The sequence below is a fragment of the Thamnophis sirtalis genome, unplaced genomic scaffold, assembly GCF_051295495.1.
Source record: "Thamnophis sirtalis isolate CommonGarterSnake01/CBP01778 unplaced genomic scaffold, rThaSir2_p1.2 scaffold_4, whole genome shotgun sequence".
Taxonomy (NCBI): domain Eukaryota; kingdom Metazoa; phylum Chordata; class Lepidosauria; order Squamata; family Natricidae; genus Thamnophis; species Thamnophis sirtalis.
The window spans coordinates 8,431,170-8,455,187 of NW_028261384.1; the positions used below are offsets into that span (position 1 = coordinate 8,431,170).

At 40.4% G+C, this 24,018-nt stretch overlaps 1 protein-coding gene across 7 annotated transcripts in view; it reads left to right on the forward strand.

The window, feature by feature from the left end:
- The window catches only part of LOC106545622 (sodium channel protein type 5 subunit alpha), a 351,125-nt gene that overhangs the window by 212,164 nt on the left and 114,943 nt on the right, over positions 1–24,018 (forward strand). For all 7 annotated transcript variants that reach the window (XM_087712437.1, XM_087712436.1, XM_087712435.1 and 4 more), the window contains one exon: positions 18,237–18,707. In XM_087712437.1, the coding sequence (XP_087568563.1) occupies positions 18,237–18,707 (471 nt within the window). The remainder of the gene's footprint in view (positions 1–18,236; positions 18,708–24,018) is intronic.

Here is a 24,018-nt window from a genome sequence, read left to right on the forward strand (position 1 = left end):
GGAGGAAAGTGCTATGAAAAGAATAGGCTCCACTATTTGATATTTTCAATCTTGCTTGATAAGGGCAAGGCAGACCCCAAGGAATGGGTGATCAAAAAGGAGTGGGGGGGTGTTTGCACTGTATGGTGAACTTCAAGGTCTTATTGAAGTAAAGACCTTCCTTAGAATTAAAGAAGGAAAAGTGTATGTCAGACCATAATCCTCCTCCTTTTCTTCCTAAATGTGTTTTCTGTTTTTCATATTTTCTTCTACTTGGCTACGTACAGATAGCCCTCATAACAGAATAACAGAGCTGTGAGGGACTATGGGGGTTTTCTAAGTTCAACCTCCTGCTCCAACAGGAAATCCTATACCATTTCAGACAAATGGTTGTCCAGCTTCTTCTTAAAAACTTTCAGTGTTGGAGCATTCACAACTTCTGGAGGCAACCTCTGTTCCACTGATTCATTGTTCTAACTCTTTCTAGAGTCTCAGTATCTTTTTTTATAAACAGTTATAAACATTTTTATAAACAGTTTATAACCATTTGTTTAGTTACAATACCGAATAAAGTGACATGGCTATTTTTCACATTTAATGCCTGTTGAAGCAACCTCGTGGCCATGTGATCAAAATTTGGGCACTTGGCAACTAGCATGTATTTATGTCACATTACACTGTCCTGTGGTCATGTGATAATCATTTATACCTTCCCAGCTGGCTTCTGACAAGCAAAGTCAATGGTGGAATCCAGATTCACTTAACAACCAATAATTTATTTAACAACTGCAATGATTAACTTAACAACTGTGGCGAAAAAGATTGCAAAATCAGGTGCAACTCATTTAACAACTGCATTCCTTAATAATGGAAATTTTGGGCCCCATTGTGGTTGTAGATCAAGGACTTCCTGTAATTGATTGTTGGTTGTGGAATTGTAAACTATCAGCTATTCCTAAATCAAAACTTTAGGTTGTGAAAAGCACAGGATAGTGACTTCACTGCAAACTAAGTATTTAAAGTAAGGTGTGGGGGGGGGGGAAATGAACCCTCTACCCCAGGGGTGTCAAACTGAGTTGTGTTTGACCTCAACGGACCAGTGTGGGCATGACCGCTCATCGTCACTTGTGTTGGGGGCACCTGTGGTGGCCTGAGCACTATGCTGGGCTCCTAAGCTCCATTTTCAGCAGCAATGGCCTTCTGCAACCCTCTGCCAGCGAAAACAGAGTTGGAACTCTTGAGCTCTCTTTTCGCTGGTAGAAGCACTGCGGCCCAGCCCTTCACTGTTTCCAGAGCGGCCCCGTGGGCTAGATCGAAGCACCCTGTGGGCCAGATCTGGGCCCCAGCCACTGAGTTTGGCACCCCTGCTCTAGCCCAACGCAAATAAGGACATATCATTCTTTTAAGAATTTGAACATTGGACAATGATGTATAAAAGGACTGGATAATTATATAGCTAGAAGAAGAAACCATTTTAATTGGCAGAAATACTTGGTTTCAAAGCCTTAATGCTACCAATTTAATTGGATTATCTTTTTTTAAAAATGTAGTACCTTTTTCTATTTGCAATCTCTTTGGTTTAGATATTTTATGAAATAATAGATCATTATTTATTGATTGATTCATATCCCACCTTTATTATTTTTTTATAAAGAACTCAAAAAGACGAACATATCCAACACAACTTCTATTTTTTCCACAACAAGCAACTGTGTGAGAGAGTGACTGCCCAGGGTTACCCAGATGGCTTTTATGCCGAAGGTGGGAATAGAACTCACTGTCTTTGGATGATTGGCCCAAAGTCCTTTAGCTGGCTTTCATGCCAAAGATACAACTAGAACTCACCATTGCCTGGTGATTGGCCCAATGTTACCCAGCCAGCTTTGATGCCTAAAGCATGACTAAAACTTCCAGTCTCTTGGTGATTGGCATCCCTTAGCGGGCTATCATGCCAAAGGCATGACTAGAACTCACTGCTCCCGGTGACTGGCTCAAAGTCATCCAGCCAGCTTTCATACCTAAGGTGGAACTGGAACTTACAGTCTCCTGTAAGTTCTAGCTCCACCTTAGTCTCTTGGTTTCCAGCCTGGTGCCTTAACCATTAGACTAAACTGGCCTTTTTTTTTCTTTTTCTTTTTCTTTGCAAATAACTCAAAATCTGTTGACTCCCAAAGTTCCTGAATGTAGAAACCAACCTAAACATTGGTATCCGGATTGTCCCATAGTACTTCCCAGTGTTGATCGTCCACCCATCCAGTGTGGGAATTTGCACAAACATATATTTTTTTTGTTATAGGTGTCTCCCCACCCTATACACACACACATTCACATACACACTCTGTTAGCTATAATAAAGGTAACAAATATCTTCCTGGGGAGACAAGCACACATTTATGGAATGGAGGAAAATCTCTCAAATTGCTTTAAATGGGGCTGTCAACCTGAAGTTGTCATGATAGGAATACTGGTGCTGCTTAGGATTTCTATCTAATGTTTACAAGGGGTGGGGGGAAGGAGGTCATTTTAAATTCACAGCTGTCTCTCTTTTGGGTAAACCCAGTACATAGTTGCCCAAATAAGGATAGTAACCACAGCAACAGAAAACATTGTATCTCCTCTAATTCCATAATGCAATTTAAGACAGCAGGTCCTCCCTCCCTTCCCCCACCCCCAACTCCCCACAGCTTTATTCCTCACAAATTCAAGTACTGATTGTACATAGAATGAGGCAGTGCTTTGTTATCTGGATATTTGTTGACAGAAGCAGGTAACCATTCTGGCTGTCTCCTAAAGATGTGTATTTGAACTAGCTGAAACGAGCTGGATAGAGAGTAAGAAATTAATTGTTCTCACTGTCAAGAAATTTCTCCTAAATTCTCAATTGGTTCTCCCTTTGATGAGCTTCCATTGTTAGTAGAATAAAGCAAAAATGGCCTCCTGAAAATTTTCATGCTGTTTGCAGGGATATAAAATCAAACTTCACAAGGGTTCAGATTTCAAGTCATGCATCTCAATTCTTTGGTGGACCACTTACCATGACTCATAAAATCTCATGATTTCCCAAATCCTGGATACAGGAACACAGTTTAAACTTTGGCATCCCGAGCATAACTAGACACTACCCACCACCCAGTGCAGGAAATTCGCACAGGGTTTTGTTTCCAGTGGAAATTATGTAAAAATGTCAAATAAAGGCTTATCTGTGGCAATCTGTGAAAGAACAGGTAGAGTTGGGGTGTGTGTTAAATATTTTATAAGCTTAGAAAGAATGTTGGTCCTTACCTGAGCATTCGTTTTAAGTAGAATTGAGGGAGGGGTTACTGCTGGGATATCACCAAAGCCTGATTGGTCCAGAGACTGAGGGAAATTTCTTTTATGCTTCGTCATTCCCTGTTGGTTCCCAGTTTCCTCGAAGTCACAGTACGAATCTGCTAAAAAAACAAACAGACCACAGACCACCCAACCCTTCACCTGACTAGCTGACTAAGTCTTACTCGGGAGGGACGTGACCCCTCCCTCAATTCTACTTAAAATGAACGTTCAGGTAAGGACCAACGTTCTTCTACCAGTAGAATTGAGGGAGGGGTCACTGCTGGGAGGCACCCATGCTCAGTCCCAGGGAGGGACTAAGACCCAGGGGGAGGCGTGGTTGCTACCTGCTGAAGAACTCTGCGCCTGAAGGATGCATCAGCAGATGCGAAGGAATCTATTCGGTAATATTGTATAAAGGGAGTCGGGGACTACCAGGCGGCCGCCCAACAAATGTCCTCAGGGCCCTAGTGGCTCACCCTGCAGTAGTAGTGGCACTCCGCGTGGAGTGGGCTGTGATCCCCGCAGGAGGCGACTGGCCTGAGGAGTCATAGGCAGTGGAGATCGCTTGGTGTATCCACCTGCCAATAGTGGCAGACAAAACCCTAGCTCCCAGAGAACTGGGCTGAAAAGAAATGAAGAAGGCTTCACACTTGCGAAAGGTCGCCATACACCAGAGATAAATGCACAGAGTGTGGCGGACATCCAAATGATGCCAAAGATGTTCCCTCTCGTGGGAAGGAGCAGGAGAGAAGTTGGGAAGGATGACCTCTTGGGCCCATGGAAAGGGGAATTGACCTTTGGGAGGAAAGTAGGGTCCATCATGGCCTTGATTTATGGCCATGATGCACGCCTGGACCTCAAATGGCCACCTCCACATGCACGCCTTAAAATGGCCATGGGAGGTCTCGAGCGGCTCACTGAAGCTTTGTTTAATGGCGCCACGATTTACCTAGCTGTCCCCGGTGCACCTTGCAACAACTTGGCTCCTTTCTTCAAGCTGCAGCTTAGCTGAGAAGCCGCGGCTCACCTTTGAAGCCGCGGCACCAAAGGAACCTTGTGTGGCGATTCCCAACACTAGAGCTAGAGCTGTCGCGGCTTAGTTCTTCAGGCATGGCTTGCTGAATGGAAGGGCTGCCGCGCCATGCTGGATCATTCTTCGCAGCCCTCCCGTGGAGCTGCAAGGACAGAGTCTGTCACTCCCGCTGGCCCAGGGACTGTACAGAGCTCCCAAGCCCTGGGCAGGGCAGAGAAGGATCTTCCCCAGCACACAGGCAAGCCGGTAACCCAGTATCATATGGCAGCAGCTCAATTTGTAATTTAGCTGAATTTAAATAAGTCAATTAGCCAAATTAATCCAGAATTGAGAGATCTTGAATAAATATCTCCTCGAGGGAACCAAAACCAGTCTTTGGACCAAAGACTGAGGGGAAACTGGGAACCAACAGGGAATGACAAAGCATAAAAGAAGTTTCCCTCAGTCTCTGGCCCAATCAGGCTTTGGCAATATCCCAGCAGTGACCCCTCCCTCAATTCTACTGGTAAATCCTTACGTTACCACAAATGATCCAAGTCCAGTCTGCCTGGAATTGATCTTTATCTAGGACCAATTTAGTGCTACCCATTAGTTGATTGGATTCTTATATATCGGTTTAAATAAATCTTCTATGCTTAACATATGGTCCCAATTCTTTGTGCCTGACATTAATTTAGCCAACTAATAGTCAGCACTGAATTGGTCCTAGATCAGTGATGGTGAACCTTTTTCGCCTTGGGTGCCAAAAGCATGCACGTGCACACTATCATGAGCACATGTGTGCCCACCCCATAATTGAATGCCCCCCACACACCATGCCCCCTGCACATGCACATGTGACCTCCCCATGCATGCTCACACAGCTTTCTTGGAGCTTGGGGAGGGTGAAAATGGCCTCCCCCAGCCCCAGGAGGCCCTCTGGAGGCCAAAAACAGCCTGGTTTTCAACTTCTGGTTGGCCCAGAAGGTCTGGAGCTGAGCTTGAGTGCCCACCGAAATGACTCTGTGTGCTATAGGTTCTCTATCATGATTCTAGATAATGGTCAAAGGAATTCAAAGAAGCCTAGACGTGGATTGTTTGTGGACACATAAGGACTCTAAGCTAATGACAGATTAACACCACCACCCCAGCTCTTCCTGCTCTTTTCCTGTGGAGTGAGCTATTTCAATTTTTACAAATTCTTCATTTTGTATTATGCCTTTTTTCATTATGGATCTCTCCCATCTAGATGTTGTGGTCTGGATCTTTCCACCTTTTTCAGAGATCAGGAATTTCAAACCCAATTTAGAGCTGGCTCAATTCTGCCGACATTTGGAAAAGATCTGGGAAATTAATTTCAAAACAGATGTGAGGTTGATCCTCTTTTCAATAATAACACAAGAATCTTTGTGTCATGCCATTTCAGAAGAACATTAATATTAGAACAATGCGGATATTAGTGCAGAAACTGGGCAATGTATCCCAGCAATTTTTTAAAAAAATGTTCATCATAAGAGCACCAGAAGTGGCAATATAAGTGAAGTGAACGGGTGCAACACATAAATGGTTTGTTCTTTCTAAACACTAGACACCGTGTCTCCAAGGTAGGCTACTCAAAAATTAAAGCAAAACAATGCTATCTGAGTGACAGAAAGTGCATGCTCCTGGGTTTGCTACGTGGGTGCATGCAGATTGTAAAACATCACAATGGAACACAAATAGCCTATGATAAATGATACCCAGAATGAAAAAAGCACCTTCTATATAAGTGCAGGTGTGCTGGGATAAAGTTACGCAGTTATAAAAAAAAATGGGGGCAGCTCTTAAAATGCTTATATAAAAAGAGCAGAGTAGGATTTTTCTAAGTGGTACATAGGTGACGTAGACACCTGCTTAGGTGAGATACAAATTTTGAACCATTGCAATATGCAGAGAAAAGACCATCCTTTTTGGAATTAACAGTTTGTGGTCAATTCTGCTTCAGAAGTAGGATAGGTGTAGACCTACAGGTGGTCTAACTCAGCTCCCACCATAGTCATTCTATGGTGGGAGCTCCCTGCAACTTGGGAGTCCTCCTGGACCCACAGCTGACTTTTGAACACCATTTGTCGGCAGTGACCAGGGGGGCATTTGCCCAGGTCCGCCTGGTGCACCAGTTGCAGCCCTACCTGAACCGGGAGGCTCTCACAACAGTCACTCGTGCCCTTGTGACCTCTAGGCTGGAATACTGCAATGTGCTCTACATGGGGCTGCCCTTGAAGAGCATTCGGCGACTTCAGCTGGTCCAGAATGCGGCCGCGCAAGCGATCGTGGGTGCACCTCGTTTCACCCACGTAACACCTATCCTCCGCGAGCTGCACTGGCTGCCTGTTGATCTCCGAGTGCGCTTCAAGGTGCTACTTGTCACCTACAAAGCCCTACATGGTATTGGATCTGGGTACTTGAGAGACCGCCTACTGCCAATAACCTCCACTAGGCCGATACGATCCCATAGATTAGGCCTCCTCCGAATTCCATCGGCCGGCCAATGTCGGCTGGCAACTACCCGGAGGAGAGCCTTCTCGGTGGCTGCTCCGACCCTCTGGAACGAGCTCCCCGTGGAGATTTGTACCCTCACCACCCTCCAGACCTTCTGCGTTGCCCTTAAGTCCTGGCTGTCCCGACAGGCCTGGGGCTAAAGATTTCAACCCCACTCGAATTGTATGACTGTTGTGTTTCTAATGATGTATTGTTTTTTATGTTATGACTTGTTTGTCCTCCCTCCCCTTGAGTTGTGAGCCGCCCTGAGTCCCCCCAGGGAAAAGGGCGGCATACAAATAAAGCATCTCAATTCTGGAAGACATCACTGAGCAAAATTGTCAGGGATTTGTCCTTCGGAGATTAATCACATCTTCCATGGCAACTGTGGTTTGAAAATATTTACTTTCTTCAAATGACTGAATAGGTCATCAGAAGGTATCAAGTGCTGGTAGAAAGGTCTTGGTAGATGTGAATGGTTGCAAGACATGAATATTTGAAGAACATAAGTGGTTCTGTGTACAGTAGCAGCATCCTTCTATTATAGGAAATGGGAGTTAAGTCTAACAGAAGATATATGGAAATGGAAATACGATGCTTAAGAAATCTCTAAGCTAAATCCAGAAGACATGGAGTCAAGGAGGAAGGTGCTGGAACAAAATGGATTGAATAGTGATCTGACTTCCGATATGAAAGAAATGTATTGAAATTGTTTAGTTATGCAGAGAGAATAAATTAGGGGAGCATAGAAAAATATATAAAAGAAGAGTGAATTGGTCAAGAGCATGAAAACTTTCTAGAAGCTATTGCTGCATGGAGTTGATGAGAAAGTTGGAAGAATAGAAAAATAGAAAGTATGAGCATTGTTCTGGGTATAAACTAGATTTTTTTAAATATTTTTTATTTTTTTCCTGAATCTGTTTTGTTCAAGTTACTCATTTCCTGCATTTTGTGTATTGCTTGATTCAAAAGCGAATAGTGTATGTGTATCTGTGCGCAACTGAAAAAAATAACCTTGAAAAATCCTCCCACTTTTATAGTTATCACAGATTTTATGCAGAGCAGAAAGTCTAAGTTCCATCAATTAAAAACTTTGCAAACTTTAATTGGTGCAGAAATAAAACAAACTCAATATATTTGAAAAGAGTTTTTAAACAGCCTCAGAGCAGACTAGGAGAGGATTGCGATCAACTCAGAAAATGGATAGGCCAAACAAAATGTTCTCATTTACAAGAATTCAGCACAAAAAGCTGCTATTGGGGGATTTGATTTTAACTCTAAAGGCCGTTAAGTCAAAGGAGTTTTGCTAATTTGATTCCAGCCCATGATCTTGTGATTAAATGTGATCTCTCTTTACACGCACCTGATCATGTGGCCTCCATTTTTTAACTCTTCTAGAGCCCCCTCCCCATAGGACTGCTTCTGACATAGTCCTAAAGTTTAGACTTAGGAAGAGAGGAATAGGAGGCACAACTGATGGAATGTTCAAAATCACTCTGAAATGCAGGATACAAAGTAGTAGCCTTCAGACCCAGGAAGGAATAACAGAACTGGAAGGGACCTTGGAGGTCTTCTAGTTCAACCCCTTGCTCAAGCAAGAAACTTTATACCATTTCAGACAAATGGTTGTCCAATCTCTTTTTAAAAACCTCCAGTGTTGGTGCAACCACAACATCTGGAGGCAGTTGTTCCATTGATTAATTCTTAAACAAATCTGGCTTCTCCCATTCACTTGGCTTGTCAGAAGCTGACTGGGAAGGTCGCAAGTGGAGATCACATGGCCACAGGACACCACAACTGTCATAAATATATATGCTGGTTGCAAACTACCCAAACTCTGATCACATGACCATGGGAATGTTACAGTGCTCATAAATATAATAGTGGTTATAAGTCATTTTTTTCAGTGCTGTTATAACTTTGAATAGTGGCTAAATGAATTATTAAGTCGAGGACTACCTATAAAGAATTTGCTTCAGATGATATATATTATCTGTGTGATGGTTTATGGCTTAAAATTTAGCAATGTGCATCAATTTTTCTTCCTTTAGATTAGAAAGAAGCAGTTTTATTGATTCAAAAAATATAAGCACCTTTTTGCTGCTTTCCAGGGTGTATTTCAGAACCACAAAATTTGGCAGCTAATTGTGAAGGGTATTCTGTATCTTACTTACACAGCTATTTTAGCATTGTGGATTTCCTACTTCCATTGTCTCTCACTCCTGCTGCCTGCTGGTTTAACACCAGCCTGTGGGATGAATTGAAGCAATTTTGAAAACTATGAAGAAAATGGGTGAGGTGCTGTTATTGTGGTTGTGAAATTTGTTAGCCCGAACTTCTTTATAATACAGGTAGTCTGGGACTTACAACCACAATTGCCCCCAATATTTTAATTGCTAAACAAGACAGTTGTGTGAGATTTATCCCATTTTATCACCTTTCTTGCTGCAGTTGTTAAGTGAATCATTTGTTCATTAGGTGAATCTGTATTCCCCTATTGACTTTGCTTATCAAAAGGTTGCAAATAGTGATTACCTGACTCCAGAAGAGTGCAACTGTCATAAATTCCTTCCAGTGTTTGAAATTTGATCACATGACCAAGGAGGATGTTGAAAAGTGTGGAAATTGGTCATAGGTCAGTACTTTTTTTCAGTGCCGTTGTAACTTCAAACAGTCACTAAATGATTGGTCAAGGACTACCTGTAATTATGACTGCCTTCCTGGTAGATTTATTGTCACAATGACACTTCAGATCAAGTGGAATTTGGATCACACTGATGTACAAGAGTTTTTAAACTTTATTTTCATGATTAAACACAGAGAAGGCAACAAATTATGGGAAACAGCAGTCGCCAAGTCACAATACATGAGATTCTGAGCTGGTATTTGGATACTTAAGGCTTCACCGATAAAACATAATAGGCACACCCATGGTGAAATCCTTGCATTCATTTGAAGTGATTCATTGAGTATAATAAATCAAGAATTTCTGGTATTTCCCTATGATTGCCAACAAACACAGCTGCAGGATACAAACTGGAGAAGGTTGCAATAAAGATGGTCCTCAATTTACAACTGAAAAAAAAGACTTATAACAATTTTTCACACTTACAACCATTGCAGCATTTCCATGGTCACCTGACCAAAATTTTGGCACTTGGCAACTGGCATGTGCTTATGATATGTTGCAATGTCCTGGGTCATGGATTCATCATTTGTAGCCTTCCCAGCCAGCTTTTGTCAAGCAAAGTCAATGGGAGAAGCCAGATTCGCTTAATGACCACACAATTCTTTTAACAACTATAGTGATTCACTTAACTGTGGCAAAAAAGGTCATAAAATGGGGGAAAACTCACTTAACAATTGTCTTGCTTAGCAATGGAAATGTTTGGCTGAATTGTAAATTGAGGATAACCCGTACTTAATTAGAATATTGGATCAGGACTGAAGTGAATAGCAATGAAAAATAGTCAAGAAATAGTTAATGCTTTGCAGTTTCCCAATAAATTTCTCCTACAATGAAACTTTATATTTTATGTCTATTTTACAGTGTTTGATAAATTATTTTGAATTTCTTCTGATTGTGTTTCTCTGAGCTGATTTCACTGCTGGAAGAGTGAAAGGGCTATTACAGTGGTGGGTTGCCAATTTTTCTACTACCAGTTCAGGCGTGCTTCTGCACATGCACAGAAGCGTCTGGCCGGGTGCGCGGAGCCTCCCGCTGCTACTGGTTCACCCGATCTGGGCCGAACTAGGAGCAACTCACCTCTGGACTAATGACAGATCCTCTCACCACATTAAAATACCCCTAAATGCTATGCTTTCCAAACTGAGAAAGCCCCATGAGAACAATTGCTCTCAAAACGTTTTCCCCCATGGGATTTAAGCAGCGGAAGCTAGGAAAACAGAGCTTGAAAGAAAGTCTCTGCCTGCAGATCTGTTGGCCATCTTATCATTTAAAAAAGAGTGAGAATACGCTAATGAAAGACTTACGTTGGAACTCTCTGAAAGAAAATTCAGTGCAAATTCCCTATCATCAATTTCAATAAGAAGGGATAGAAAAGCATTGGTGTTTTTTTTTTTTTAAAAAAAAATCCTTTTGTTGCATGGGTTAATATACTAAAGATTCCCCCGGAAGTGGTTTTGGATTTTGTTCTTTCTGGCAAGTGAGGAGAACACAACTTCACTCTGGAATACAGGTAGTCCTCGACTTACAACCACAAATGAGCCCCAAATTTCTGCTCCTAAATGCAACATTTGTTAAGTGGGTTTTGCCTCATTTTACAACCTCTCTAGACCCAGTTGTTAAGTGAATATTTACAGTTAGTAACATGGTTGTCAAATGAATCTGGTTTCCCCATTCACTCTGCTTGACAGAAAGTCGCAAAAGGGGATCTCATGACCCCAAGGGGAAACTGCAACCGTTCTAAATATGAACCAGTTGCCAAGCATCTGAATTTCGATCACGTGACCATGGGGATGCTGCAACGGTTGTAAGTGTGAGTAATGGCCCCAAGTCACTTTTTGCAAAGCCGTTGTAACTTTGGTCACTAAACAAACTGTTGTAAGTCAAGGACTACCTATAAAGCAGGGGTCCATCCAAGTCCCATGAACTAAAACACCTTTGCATTGCAAGGCCGGGCTAGTTCTCCTTTCTGAATAAGCACCTTTGCATTGAAGCTAGGATGTCCTGGAAAGTATAAATATAACAATACAAAGAACAAAACGTACCTCTTTCCCACTCTCCCTTTCTCTCTCTCTCTCTCTTTTTAAAGTTCCTAATTTTAGAAGCACTTTCATTAAGTCTGCATAGTAAGAATAAATGCACCACATTGAAAAGCAAGGTGCTGCCCCCAATGGCTGATCTTTTGCCATAGGCCAAGGCACCCTAAAATGTTTTTAATTTCCCCTATGGGAGGGACTAAGAGGGGTTCAGTGGGCTAGAATTTGGGCAGAGCGTGAACTATAGTACAGGCAGTCCTCAATTCACGACCCCAAATGAGCTCAAAATGTTTGTTATTAAGTGAAACATTTGCTAAGTGAATTCTGCCTCATTTATGACCTTTCTTGCTACAATTGTTAAATGAATCACTACAGTTGTTAAGTTAGGAATACGGTTGTTAAGTGAATCTGGCTTCCTTGTTGACTTTGCTTGTCAGAAGGTCACAAAAAGTGATCACATGAACTTAGGATACTACAACCATCATAAATATGAGCCACTTGCCAAATGTCTGAATTTTGATCACAGGATCATGGGGCAAGAGTCGTAACTGTGAAAAATGGTCATAAGTTGACATTTTTGTGTACCTTTCAACAGTCACAAAATGAACTGTTGCAAGTCAAGGAGTAGCTGTGCGGTTCTTTTTCTCCTGCAAAAAGGGGAATGGAGATTTGGCATAGGTGTGCATTATTTGCTTACACAGAGTAAGAAAGCATCTAATGTATTAAATTTTCTCTCAGTGTCTCTCTCCAAAGATTGATTACATTCAGGTTTGTGACATCGTTTGAAACTTGTCTTTTAACTCTGCTCATTAGTGTAAAAAGTTTTCAAAATAAATTGCATATAGTACAATCATCCAGTTCATCCTTCAAAAGCTTTGTCTCATTAGACAGCTTGATGCTAAGGTAGTTTAGTCTCTTTTATAGCTTCACAAATTTATTACTATAGGTCTGTTCATAATCTCTATTTCTCTGTACAGGTAGTCCTGGACTTATATAACGGAACTTGCAATTTTGGTTGTAAGTTTTGGTGGTCATTAAGTGGGTCATTATGTGACCATGCCTGATCTTTTTATGCAATACCATTAAGGCCACATCTTTACTGCGAAGGGTATACTGTGGTGGGGATTTGGTGCATGCTGGGTCTTGAAGGGGCCTCTCAAGGGGATCTATGACAATTCCCCGTGGCCAACCTGCTCTGGGACAACCCACTGTGGAACATTAATATCAAAGAAATGGTGGACTAGAATCATTAAAGGAAGGATGCCAAAGGAGGGACAGAATGAGATGGGAATAACAATTTTTTAAAAATAATTAAATTGAATTATTAAATTGTCCTGTGGAGAGTTGGCCATGGTGAGTTGTCCCATTCTGCTCTCAAGGTCTCCCTCAGCACTTGAGGAATCCCGCATTTCATTTAACGATTTGTGCAGTCGCTTAATAACCAAAACAGGGAACAGTTGCCAGAATTGCAGTCATCGAGGAAGTCCCTGGGCACCTGATTTAATGATCACGATGATTTATTATACTGTAATTCTGGGCTTATTTGTGGTCACATGTTGAGAACCACTTGTATTATAAGTCTCAGTCTTGTATTAAAATGCTGCTCCAAAACTTAATTCACTGTATTGCAGATAATAGGAAAGAGGCTGCTAAAGATAGTCCTTGACATACAACAGTTCGTTTAATGATCATTTGAAGTTACAACAGCACTGAAAAAAGTGACATGACTGTTTTTCACTCAACCGTTACAGCATCCCTGTGGTCCAATGGTGGGATACAACTGGTATGACCCGGTGTCTGCTAGGAGCACCAGGTGCCATTCCGGTATGGTGCTCCGGAGGGCCCATCCGCTCGCTCTCCTTACCGCTATTTAAGCCGCATTTGTACACATGCATGGAGCTTACGGCACCTGCTCAACACTCCACTGAGCAGCTGGAGTGTCCTGGGCGGTGGGTATGCATGCATGCACTGTGACCGTGCTGCGCATGTGCATGTGGTGGACTCCCAGCCCCATTGCAGTATACCGATTGCAACAAGATCTGGAAGATCAAAATTCGGACTCTTGGCAATAGGCATTTGTTTATGACCGTTGCAGTGTCCTGGGGTTATGTGGTTTTGCGACCTTCTAACAAGCAGTGGGGAAGCCATATTCAGTTAACAACCATGTTACTAACTTAACAACCACAAGCTGTTTCTTTTAACAGCTGTGGCATAGAAAGGTTGTAAAATGGGGCAGAATTCATTTAGTAAATGTCTCACTTAGCAACAGAAATTTTGACTCAATTGGAGTTGTAAGTCGAGGACTATCTGTATAGCATTAATATCTAAAGAGGGACAAGATCATTATCATTATTGAATAATGACTACAATTTCCAATGAGTCTAGCTGGTAGACTGAAAATAATTTTGCAAGAGTTTATTCATGAGGATCAGTGTGGATTTTTACCTAAAAGACAGATATTAGAAATGTTCTAATATTTCTCATAATGAAAAGCAAGCCATATTGATTTTCTTAGATACAGAGAAGGCCTTTGACAATTTGAGCTGTTAAGCTGTGATAACTGTGATTTTTGAAGGTAATTTTGTAAAATGGATAATATCGATTTACATTTTACAGAAAGCACAAATAATGTGCTTTCATGGACATCTAGTAAAATCCTATAAGATATAAAAAAAGAACAAAATAGAGATGCCGACTGTCTCATCTCTTGTTCATTTTGGTTCCTGAAATACTGAGTAGAGCAGTATTGGCAACTTTAAGACTTATGGACACCCAGAGTTCCTCAGCCAGCGAAGTTGCCACGGTTGGAGATCCCCGGAGTAGAGAACTTAGTACATAGTGAGAGGATTGAGGAGAGTGACACTGCAACTGTCATAAATATGAGTCAGTTGTCAAGAGTCCGAATTTTGATCACGTATCCATGGGGATGTCGCAACAGTCATGAGTGTAAAAACACTCATAAGTCACTAAATAAACTGTTGTAAATTGAGGACTACCTGTATTCAGTTCCTCCAGTCTCCAGCTTGCTATTGGATTGGATAGAAGCAACTGTGAGCTTACAGTCCTTCAGGTGAATATTGATATAGTTGTCAACTGTTCTCTTATTTACATTACAGCATGAGAAAAATTTAAAGTAGAGAAAAGAATTTATGTTTTTTGAACATTGTGTAAATTATGAAGATGTAAGTACTATAATGCATAAACCTTTATTGAAATTTGAAACAGAAGAATAAAGTAAAGTATGTTAACACAAATTAAAATTTTAGGTATGATATACGGATTGGAAATATGTGGCTGAAAGGATTATAATTTATTCTATGTTATAATCCAAAAGAAAATTTTGATAAAATTATATTCCATTGGTATATGTCACTAGAGAAATTGTCTGGAATGTATAAAGGTCCATCAAAGTATGTAGGAAATGTGAAGAACAAGAAGGGACATTTTTTGTGTGTTCCAAAGGATAGGAACTTAAAAAGCTATGAAATTCTGAGGTTGATGGACAAACAATTATCAAAAATTTATGGAACTTTGTTTTTCTACAAGATAACTGCAGCAAAATTATTGTATAAATCGACAGAAAAATTCAGCACTGTTCACAATAAAGTAATGATTTGTAAAGATGATGGAACTTGCTGAGATGGCTAAATTGATTTATTTGATCAGAGAAAAGTCAATACCTATTTTTACTGTGACTGGAAATCCCTTATAATATAGACTTTTTGTATGAAACAGGAAAAAAATGAACTTGTGATTTATTGTTTTAGACAGGATAGGTTACAGATAGAAGAGAGTTAGGTTCTACAGATCATTGCTAACTTACTACCACAATTGAGCCCAAAATTTCTGTTGCTAAGCAAGACAGTTGTTAAGTGAATTTTGCTTCATTTTATGACTTTTTTGCCATAGTTGTTAAGTGAATCATTGCATGTGTTAAGTTACTAACCAGGATCTTGTGTGAATCAGCTTCCCATTGCAAAAAATGATCACATGACCCTGGGACATTGCAACCATCATATCTATGAACCAATTGCCAAGCACCCAAACTTTGGTCATGTGACTGTGGGATGTTACAATGATCATTAAGTGTGAAAAACACTTTTTCCAGTGTTGTACTTTTAAACAGTCATTAAACAAATAACTGTAAGTTGAGGACTACCCGTAACCATAACATAAGAGGTAAACATAAAATTCTATTTGTACCAGCTGTAAAGCAGATCCAAAGCAGCTGCTTTGTATCTTTTTTCTTTCTTTTCTATTTTTCTTTTACTTTTTTCCCCTTTCTTGGTCTTGTAGCTTTATCATTGATTTTTCTTTTTTTATGCTTCTTATTTTATATCACTGTACTTTGCATTGGTTTTTATCTTTCTTTTTAAAATATGTTTAATAAAATGAACACATTTAATAAAATTTATTAAAAATTATGTAACTCCATGTCTGAAAAGAAAAATGGTTTAGCTGAATCACACAGAGATTCAACTTTTTTGTTTCCCATTCCAAACCAATGGGAATGTATATATGGGATGGGCTCCTCATTATTAAAATTATTAAGCAGAGGATGGACAATAATCTTTTGGAGATATTTCAATAGAATCCTGTATTATATATACTGAATAGAATAGAGCTGTGATGGCGAACCTATGGCATGCTTGCCACATGGAACCATTTGTCATGGCACACTTCAGCCTTTTTTTGAGGCTATTTTTTGCCCTCCGGAGGCTTCCCTCCGTGAAAAACTGGAAGTCATTTTTTGCCCTCTGGAGCCTTTAGGGAAGCCCCCTGAAGGCACTTGACGACTCCAGAGGATGAAACACGGCCCTATGGACAAACCGGAAGTCACTTCATGCCATACTAATCTTATTGCATTCTTCGAAAAAGTGACAAAATTAGTGGACCAGAGGAATGCCGTCAATATAGTTTACTTGGACTTCAGTAAGGCATTTGATAAGGTAGACCATAACCTACTACTAGATAAAGTAGAAGAATGTGGGTTGGACAGCATCACCACCAGATGGATTCATAACTGGCTGACCAACCGCACTTAATGTGTAGTCCTCAATGGAACTGCATCTACATGGAGGGAAGTATGTAGTGGAGTACCCCAATGCTCTGTTTTAGGCCCAGTACTCTTCAACATCTTCATCAATGATTTGGATGAGGGAATAAATGGGGAACTCATCAAATTTGCAGATGATACCAAGATGGCAGGAATAGCCAACACTTCAGAAGATAGGCTTAAGATACAGAAGGATCTTGTCAAACTTGAACATTGGGCACTATCTAACCAAATAAAATTCAATGGTGAAAAAAGCAAGGTTCTACATTTAGGCAAGAAAAACAAAATGCACAGGTAAAGTATAGGTGGTACCTTGCTCAATAGTAGTAACTGTGAGAGGGATCTTGGAATCCTAGTGGACAACCATTTAAATAGGAGCCAGCCGTGTGCAGCAGCTGCCAAAAAAGCCAACACAGTTCTAGGCTGCATTAACAGAAGGACAGAATCAAGATCAGGTGAAGTGTTAATACCACTTTATAATGCCTTGGTAAGGCCACACTTGGAATACTGCATTCAATTTTGGTTGCTATGATGTAGAAAAGAAGTTGAGACTCTAGAAAGAGTGCAGAGAGGAGCAGCAAGGATGATTAGGGGCCTGGAGACTAAAATATATGAAGAACAGTTGCAGGAACTGGGTATGTCTAGTTTAATGAAAAGAAGGACTAGGGGAGACGTGATAGCAGTGTTCCAATATCTCAGTGGTTGCTACAAAGAAGATGGAGTCAAACTATTTTCCAAAGCACCCAAGGGCAGTAGAAGAAGCAATGGGTGGAAACTAAGCAAAGAGAGAAGCAACTTAGAACTGAGGAGAAATTTCCTGACAGTTAGAACAATTAATCAGTGGATCAGCTTCGGAAATTGTGAATGCCCCAACACTGGAAGTCTTTAAGAAGATGTTGGATAGCCATTTGTCTGAAATGGTATAGGGTTTCCAGCCTAGGCAGGAGGTTGGACTAGAAGACCTCCAAGGTCCCTTCCAACTCTGCTATTATATTAACTTCTAGTTTGCTCGTAGGGTCATTTTTTGCCCTCTGGAGCCTTCAGGGAAGCCTCCTAAAGGCTCCAGAGGGCTAAAATTGGCCTTTTAGTTTGCTCATAGGGCCTTTTTTTTTGCACTCCGGAGGCTTCAAGGAAGCTCCTGAAGCCTCTGGAGGGCCTCCGGGGGGGGGGGGGCAGGGGAGGCTGTTTTTGCCCTCCCCAAGCTCTTATAAAGCCTCTGGAGCCTGAAAAGGGTGAAAAAAGCACACAAAAAACTTGGGGGAGCGGTGGTTGTGCGCGCATGCATGCTGGGGTCATGCTCATAGCATTATGGGTGCAGTTCATAATTTAGTCATCCAGTTGTTAAGTGAATCTGGCTTCCCCATTGACTTTGCTTGTTGGAAGATTATCGCATAATCCTGGGACCCTGCAACCCTCATAAATATGACTCAGTTGCCAAGTGTCTGAATTTTGACTAAGTCACCTTGGGGATGCTGCAATGGTCACAGGCCTAAGTCACTTTGTTCACTGATGTTGTAACTTCAAATGGTCACTCAACAAACTGTTGTAAGTTGAGGGCTACCTGTATTCATCCAAACATAACAACAGAATGCAGGAGAAAATTCAGATAATATTTCTTAATATTTTATTGCATTTCAGGTGCTGAACCTGTTTCTTGCCTTACTGTTGAGCTCATTTAGTGCTGACAATCTTTCTGCACCAGATGAAGATGGCGAGATGAACAATCTGCAGCTGGCTTTTGCCCGCATCAATAAGGGGCTAAAGTATCTCAAGCGTTCCATGTGGAATTTCTGCTGCAGGGTCCTTCGACAGCCAAAAGCAACGGCTGAAAAGAAAGCCATGATGAAGCTTGTGACCCACAACCAACCCGTCATGCACAACTGTGTCAACAACCACACGGCTAATGAGTTTGTCAAAGAAGAGCAGAACCAGAAGGAGAACCACACCAGCAATGCCAGGGCTGCCATCAACAAAGCCGGGAATCGGGGGTCTGATGACCACAGTAATGACTTTATGACCAACCCAAACATGTCCATTTGTGTCCCCATTGCTATGGGGGAGTCGGACATTGAAGATGATGAGCAAAGCACATTCACAGAAACGGACCAGGTAAGTTTCGCCTTAAACCAACCGAGGAAGTTTTAGGGAAGGTATGAGAAAAAGATGCAAGTTGCAGAATAGCCTTCTCCAAACATGGCTGGGAATTGAAGCCATTGTAGTTCCAACACTCCTAGAGTGTATAACAGTTTGAAAAGGGCTGTTCATACATGGATAGCATGGGATAGAGATATTTGGCAGTCTGTTGGGTTTGCCAAGCAGATGCAGACAGTGATGCTGCTCTGGAGAAATGGATAATAGTCAATCCAGAATTCAGATAGGATCTCAGCTTGTGGGCAAATTGTGCCACACTCATTGCCTGTGTAACTGAGTGGCACCCATTTTGCAGATTCAATATCCTGGGAACCATCCAAACTGAGACACAAACAGCATCATTGATGTTTTAATTGTTCCGGGTATTTGTAGATGTTAATGCCAAAATTGGAATATCCTTCTGTGATAAACTCCTCTTTTATACATTACAGTATTGAGTTTTTCCCTTTATAGCAGCAGCAATGGTTGCCATGGTGTTCTCCAAGGACACAACTATGCAACTAGATTAACTTAGCAGTTAGTTAGGTCTTCTTTCCAAGGAATCCTGACAACTGTAGCTCACTGTGGAAATTTAGAGTCCGGAAACAGAATTCTCCCTACCAGGATGAAAATTCTAGGGTCCTTGATTGGAACTCATGAAAGTTAAAAAGATATAGTTGTCCTGATACAATCTGACAAAACAGATTTTTAATTGCCTTATAGTTGTCTTTAAGGCCTTTCTTTACAAGTAGAAATGGACTTTAATTCACCATTTGATGTTGTATTCTTTTGGGAGGAAGCTATGAGTTGGATATTGATGGTTTGTGAATGGTTTATGCAAGTTTTAAAACACAAGAAAGCTTCTGGGTATCAAATCTGAAAGATATTTTTTTTGTTTGCATTGTTGAGAATTAACCACTGTGAAATACTCACTGACGACTGAAATGTTGCTTGGGGATGACATGCAGGCAGTAGTTGCAGCTGATTCAGGTAGCATAAATTCAGAAAGACAAGAGAACAAATGTGTTTCTTATCTCCATGTGCTTTAGATATCCCGAGAAATAGTGGATAGGGACTTGCACAAGAAAATAGAATTCTAATATGCATAGTCTCTCTCTCTCTTTCTTTCTCTCTCTCTCTTTACATAGACTCTCTCTCCATAGTCTCTCTCTCTCTTTCTCTCTCTCTTCATAGCCTCTTTCTCTTTCTTTCTCTCTTATCTTTCTCTCTCTCTCTCCATAGTCTCTCCATAGTCTCTTTCTGCCTCTCTTTATATTCTCTCTCATTCATTCATTCATTCTCTCTCTCTCTCTCTCTCTCTCTCACACACACACACACACACACACACACACACACACACACACACACACACTCCATCCTTGAGATAATTACTGTAGACACATATGTAAAAAAAGAGAGGGGACAATTAGAATTCTTGCGATTTCTGAGAATTCTTGATGAATCTCCCCTTGGAGAAAGAACTGAGAATTCCATCAGGCTCCACCTGATTATTCTGGTTAGTCTGAACATTGTGAAAAATGAGGGCAGAGTCCCTCCTAATGGTCCTGAAGCCTGAACAAATGTCCAATATAACTAGCTCTAGAATTTTGCTTATTGCCAAGGCTTTGTATCTTGTCTTAAAAGCAAGTTGGGAAAATTGGAACAGTGTAGTATCTAAGCAAATCTTTAAGCTCTCTTTGCTTAGTTCCTTTGATTGTACTTCCATTTGAGTTCTTTCTTTCTTCTTCTTCTTCTGTCTGATAAGCTACTGAGGGTTTGCAGATACTGTACGTGCAATAATGCCATACTCGTACCTTTCTTAATATCTCTGCAACATAATAAGTGAAGCGTAATCTCTAATTGTACCAAATATTTCTATTTCCATATCTGATTCCTTCATTCTGCCCCCAGTCTCCTAAGCTTGCTTTCAAAATACTTTCTGGTATTTGCCCAAACTCTATACAGGTAGTCCTCAACTTACAACAGTTCATTTAGTGACTGTTTAAATTACAACAGCATTGTAAAAAAGTGACTTATGATCACTTTTCACACTTATGACCGTTACAGCATCCCCATGGTCGCATGATCAAAATTTGGACACTTGACAACTGGAATGTATTTATGATGGCTGCAGTGTCCCTGGGTTATGTGATTCCCTTTTTGCGACCTTCTGAGAAGCAAAGGCAATGGGGAAGCCAGACTCTCTTAACAACTGTGTTACTCAGTTAACAGCTGCAGTGATTCATTTAACAACTGTGGCAAGAAAGGTCACAAAATGGGCAAAATTCACTTAGGCAATGCAATGGGCAATGTTTCACTTAGCGACACAAATTTGGGCTCAATTGTAGTTGTAAATCAAGGACTGCCTGTACTAGAGTATGCCTGACTTTTTAATTTCTGGGAAGAAAGAACTGATTTTACAATCGAGAACATGAGAGGAAGTAAGTGGCAGGGGAAAAAAATGTTTCTTGGCATAAATAGGGGGTGTGATTGTGGTTGCTTTCTTCAAGGACGTTTTCTCGAATCTAGCCTACAACCTATTTAACAATTTCTTTATGAAGATTGCTGATAACAAAAGTATTGATTTCTCTTTAATACACAATAATTTTCTGGTAGATATATCTAGCGGGAAGAAGGTTACGATAATTTTTGAAATAATTCACACTGGGAAATTTATGTCAATATTAAAAAACATAGCAATCTTAAAAGCAATAGCACTTAGACTTAAATACTACCCCACAGTGCTTGACAGCATTTGCTTGGCAATTTACAATGTCAGAATCTTTCCCCCAATAATCTGGGTCCTCATTTTCCCAATATCAGAAGGATGGAAGTCTGAGTCAACCTTGGGCTGATTAAGATTGAACTCCTAGCAGTCAGCAGAATTAGCCTGCAATATTGTATTTTAACCACTTGAAGACCTCCAAGGTCTGTTCCAATTCTGTTATTCCATTTTTGACCCTCACTTTAAGATGCTACTGCAACAGGCAGTTGCCCATTATGGAATCCCTGAAAAGCTACAGTAGTTACTGGTTTTTCTAAGATAATCTCCTGTTTTAGCAGTCACAAGGTTACTAGCACAGATGTCTCACATACAATTTACAAACTGTAAAGTGAACATACCTGTGTTTGTGTGTGTCTTTGGTGCTCTTTTCAATCTCAAAGTAGCTACATAGCTCTGTCAGTGGTAGTGGGAATACTCTGGGTGGTTCCTCGATTAGGCTGTTGTTTACTTCTTGATTGTTGGCCCAGCGTTTATCTTGGTGTTAATCCAAGAAGAAAACAACACTCCCACTAACACCAACAGGACAAATCATTTGTGTATAAATGGAAAGCAATCTCCACTCCTTCCTAGCACTACTATTAACAAGTTGGGGAATAAAATGTCTGGAAGAAAACAACCAAGCTCAAAGAGCACCAAGGACCCCACAGTTCAACTCTGAGTATATTCTCTTCATTGATACCTAAATTTTTATTGTGTGTTTGACAATTTCCCCTAATCTCACAGACATGTTATTTCATCTTACCCAAACTTTTTCCTTGGCTTCTCTTTATGTAAAAAAATACCTCCCCTGCAAAAATAAAAAAAAACCAACTAAGACACTCCTAATAAACCCTTCTGATAATGAATTACAATAATGAAATATCCACTACTGTTGCTTTTCTGATAGGGTCATCACAAGCCTTGCAAGAGATCTTGGAAATTCTGGATCTGAGGTTTTACTTCTTGGATAGAATTTATGAATTGGTCCAAGAGCTGGTTTGCATTTTGATTATCGAGTCGGATTTTAATTGTTGTTCCATTTTGTTTCCCTTGTAGTTGATTCTAGGAATTTGAACATCTTTAGGAAAGCTTTTGTTTTGGGTCTTTATTGGCCTCACATTGCTACACATTGATTGCTAACACAATATCGTCTTTGAGTTAATTAATACTCCTTTTCCTAACCTTTATCAGTGGATTTTGTTGGTGTTTCTGCATCAGAGACATAAAAGCATTCTAATAGCTTGATTGCTCCTAGTTGGGCTGGTTTGTTATGTTTTGTATGGTTCCATTAGCATATTTACTTACACTGAGATCTTGGCAGCCGGAGAAAAAAGGCACCAAGCCATTTCACCATAACCACAGAAACAAAGAGAAGTATTATGGCAATTGATTGCAGAACCGAGTTTATTTCTTTGTTTATTACTTGTATTTATCTTACTCTCTATTAGTTTGAAGGTTTTTAGAGTGGCTGGCAATACAATATTCCACAGATGCATAAAGCAAAAAAAAAAAAAAAATCATGTAAAGGAAGCAATACCAGCCCTTTCTTGGCTAAAAGAAAAATATAACATCATGTCAAAAGAAAAGACTTTGGGTTTAAAAATAAAGATTTTTACATGTCACCAGAAGGGAGAGCTAAGAAAGCGCCATGCGAATTTCCCTTGGGAGAGCATGCTGAAATAGAATTGCCAGCCATCTCACTTTGGAAGGCAACGAAAATCATATAAAGGGCTTTCCCAAGATGATCCTAATGTCCAGGTAGGTTAGCAGAAGGAAATACATTACCTACTGTACTTTAAATTTAAACTTTTTAGACATTTGCAGGCAAAAACTAAATTTTGAATGTGAGTCCCAAAGAAAGGGGCGGCCAATGCATCTATTTCAAAACTGGTGCAATATGTTTCAGATGTCCCAAAGGCACTTTTTAAAAAGGCAACTGGACTTTTTTTTTCCCCTGAAGAGGTTTCACTTCTCCTCCAAGTAACTTCTTCAGTTCTTTCATGGCTTGATAGATAATGAAGAACTGAAGAAGCTTCTTGGATGAGAAGTGAACTATATTCGAAGAGGGAGGGGGAACGATGTACAAAGTCCAGTTGGCTTTTGAGAAAGCACAACCAGGGACAACCAAGACCTGGATGACTGATAGACATATGTTTCGGATGGTTAAGATGTTAAAGATTGCATTTTGTAGTAATTAAAGACAATAAGGATAGGCATACCTGTAATATACACTGGTACTCAAGGTAGGATACTATCAAACCATAGATTAATGTAGGTAGGCTGCCTTTGTTGCAAGAAGATACAACTTGACAACTAGGAAGCATTTAATGAGAGGGGCTCTAGATCACAGAAGACAGGACAAAATCTAAGTAATACCTCCATGTTATAAACTCAGTAATAGACATTTATTTATTTATTTATTTATTTATTTATTTATTTATTTATTTATTTATTGTAACTGGTCAAACAAAAACAGGAATAATTATAAAAATACAATGGCGGGGATGATAGGCATGTTAGTGCACT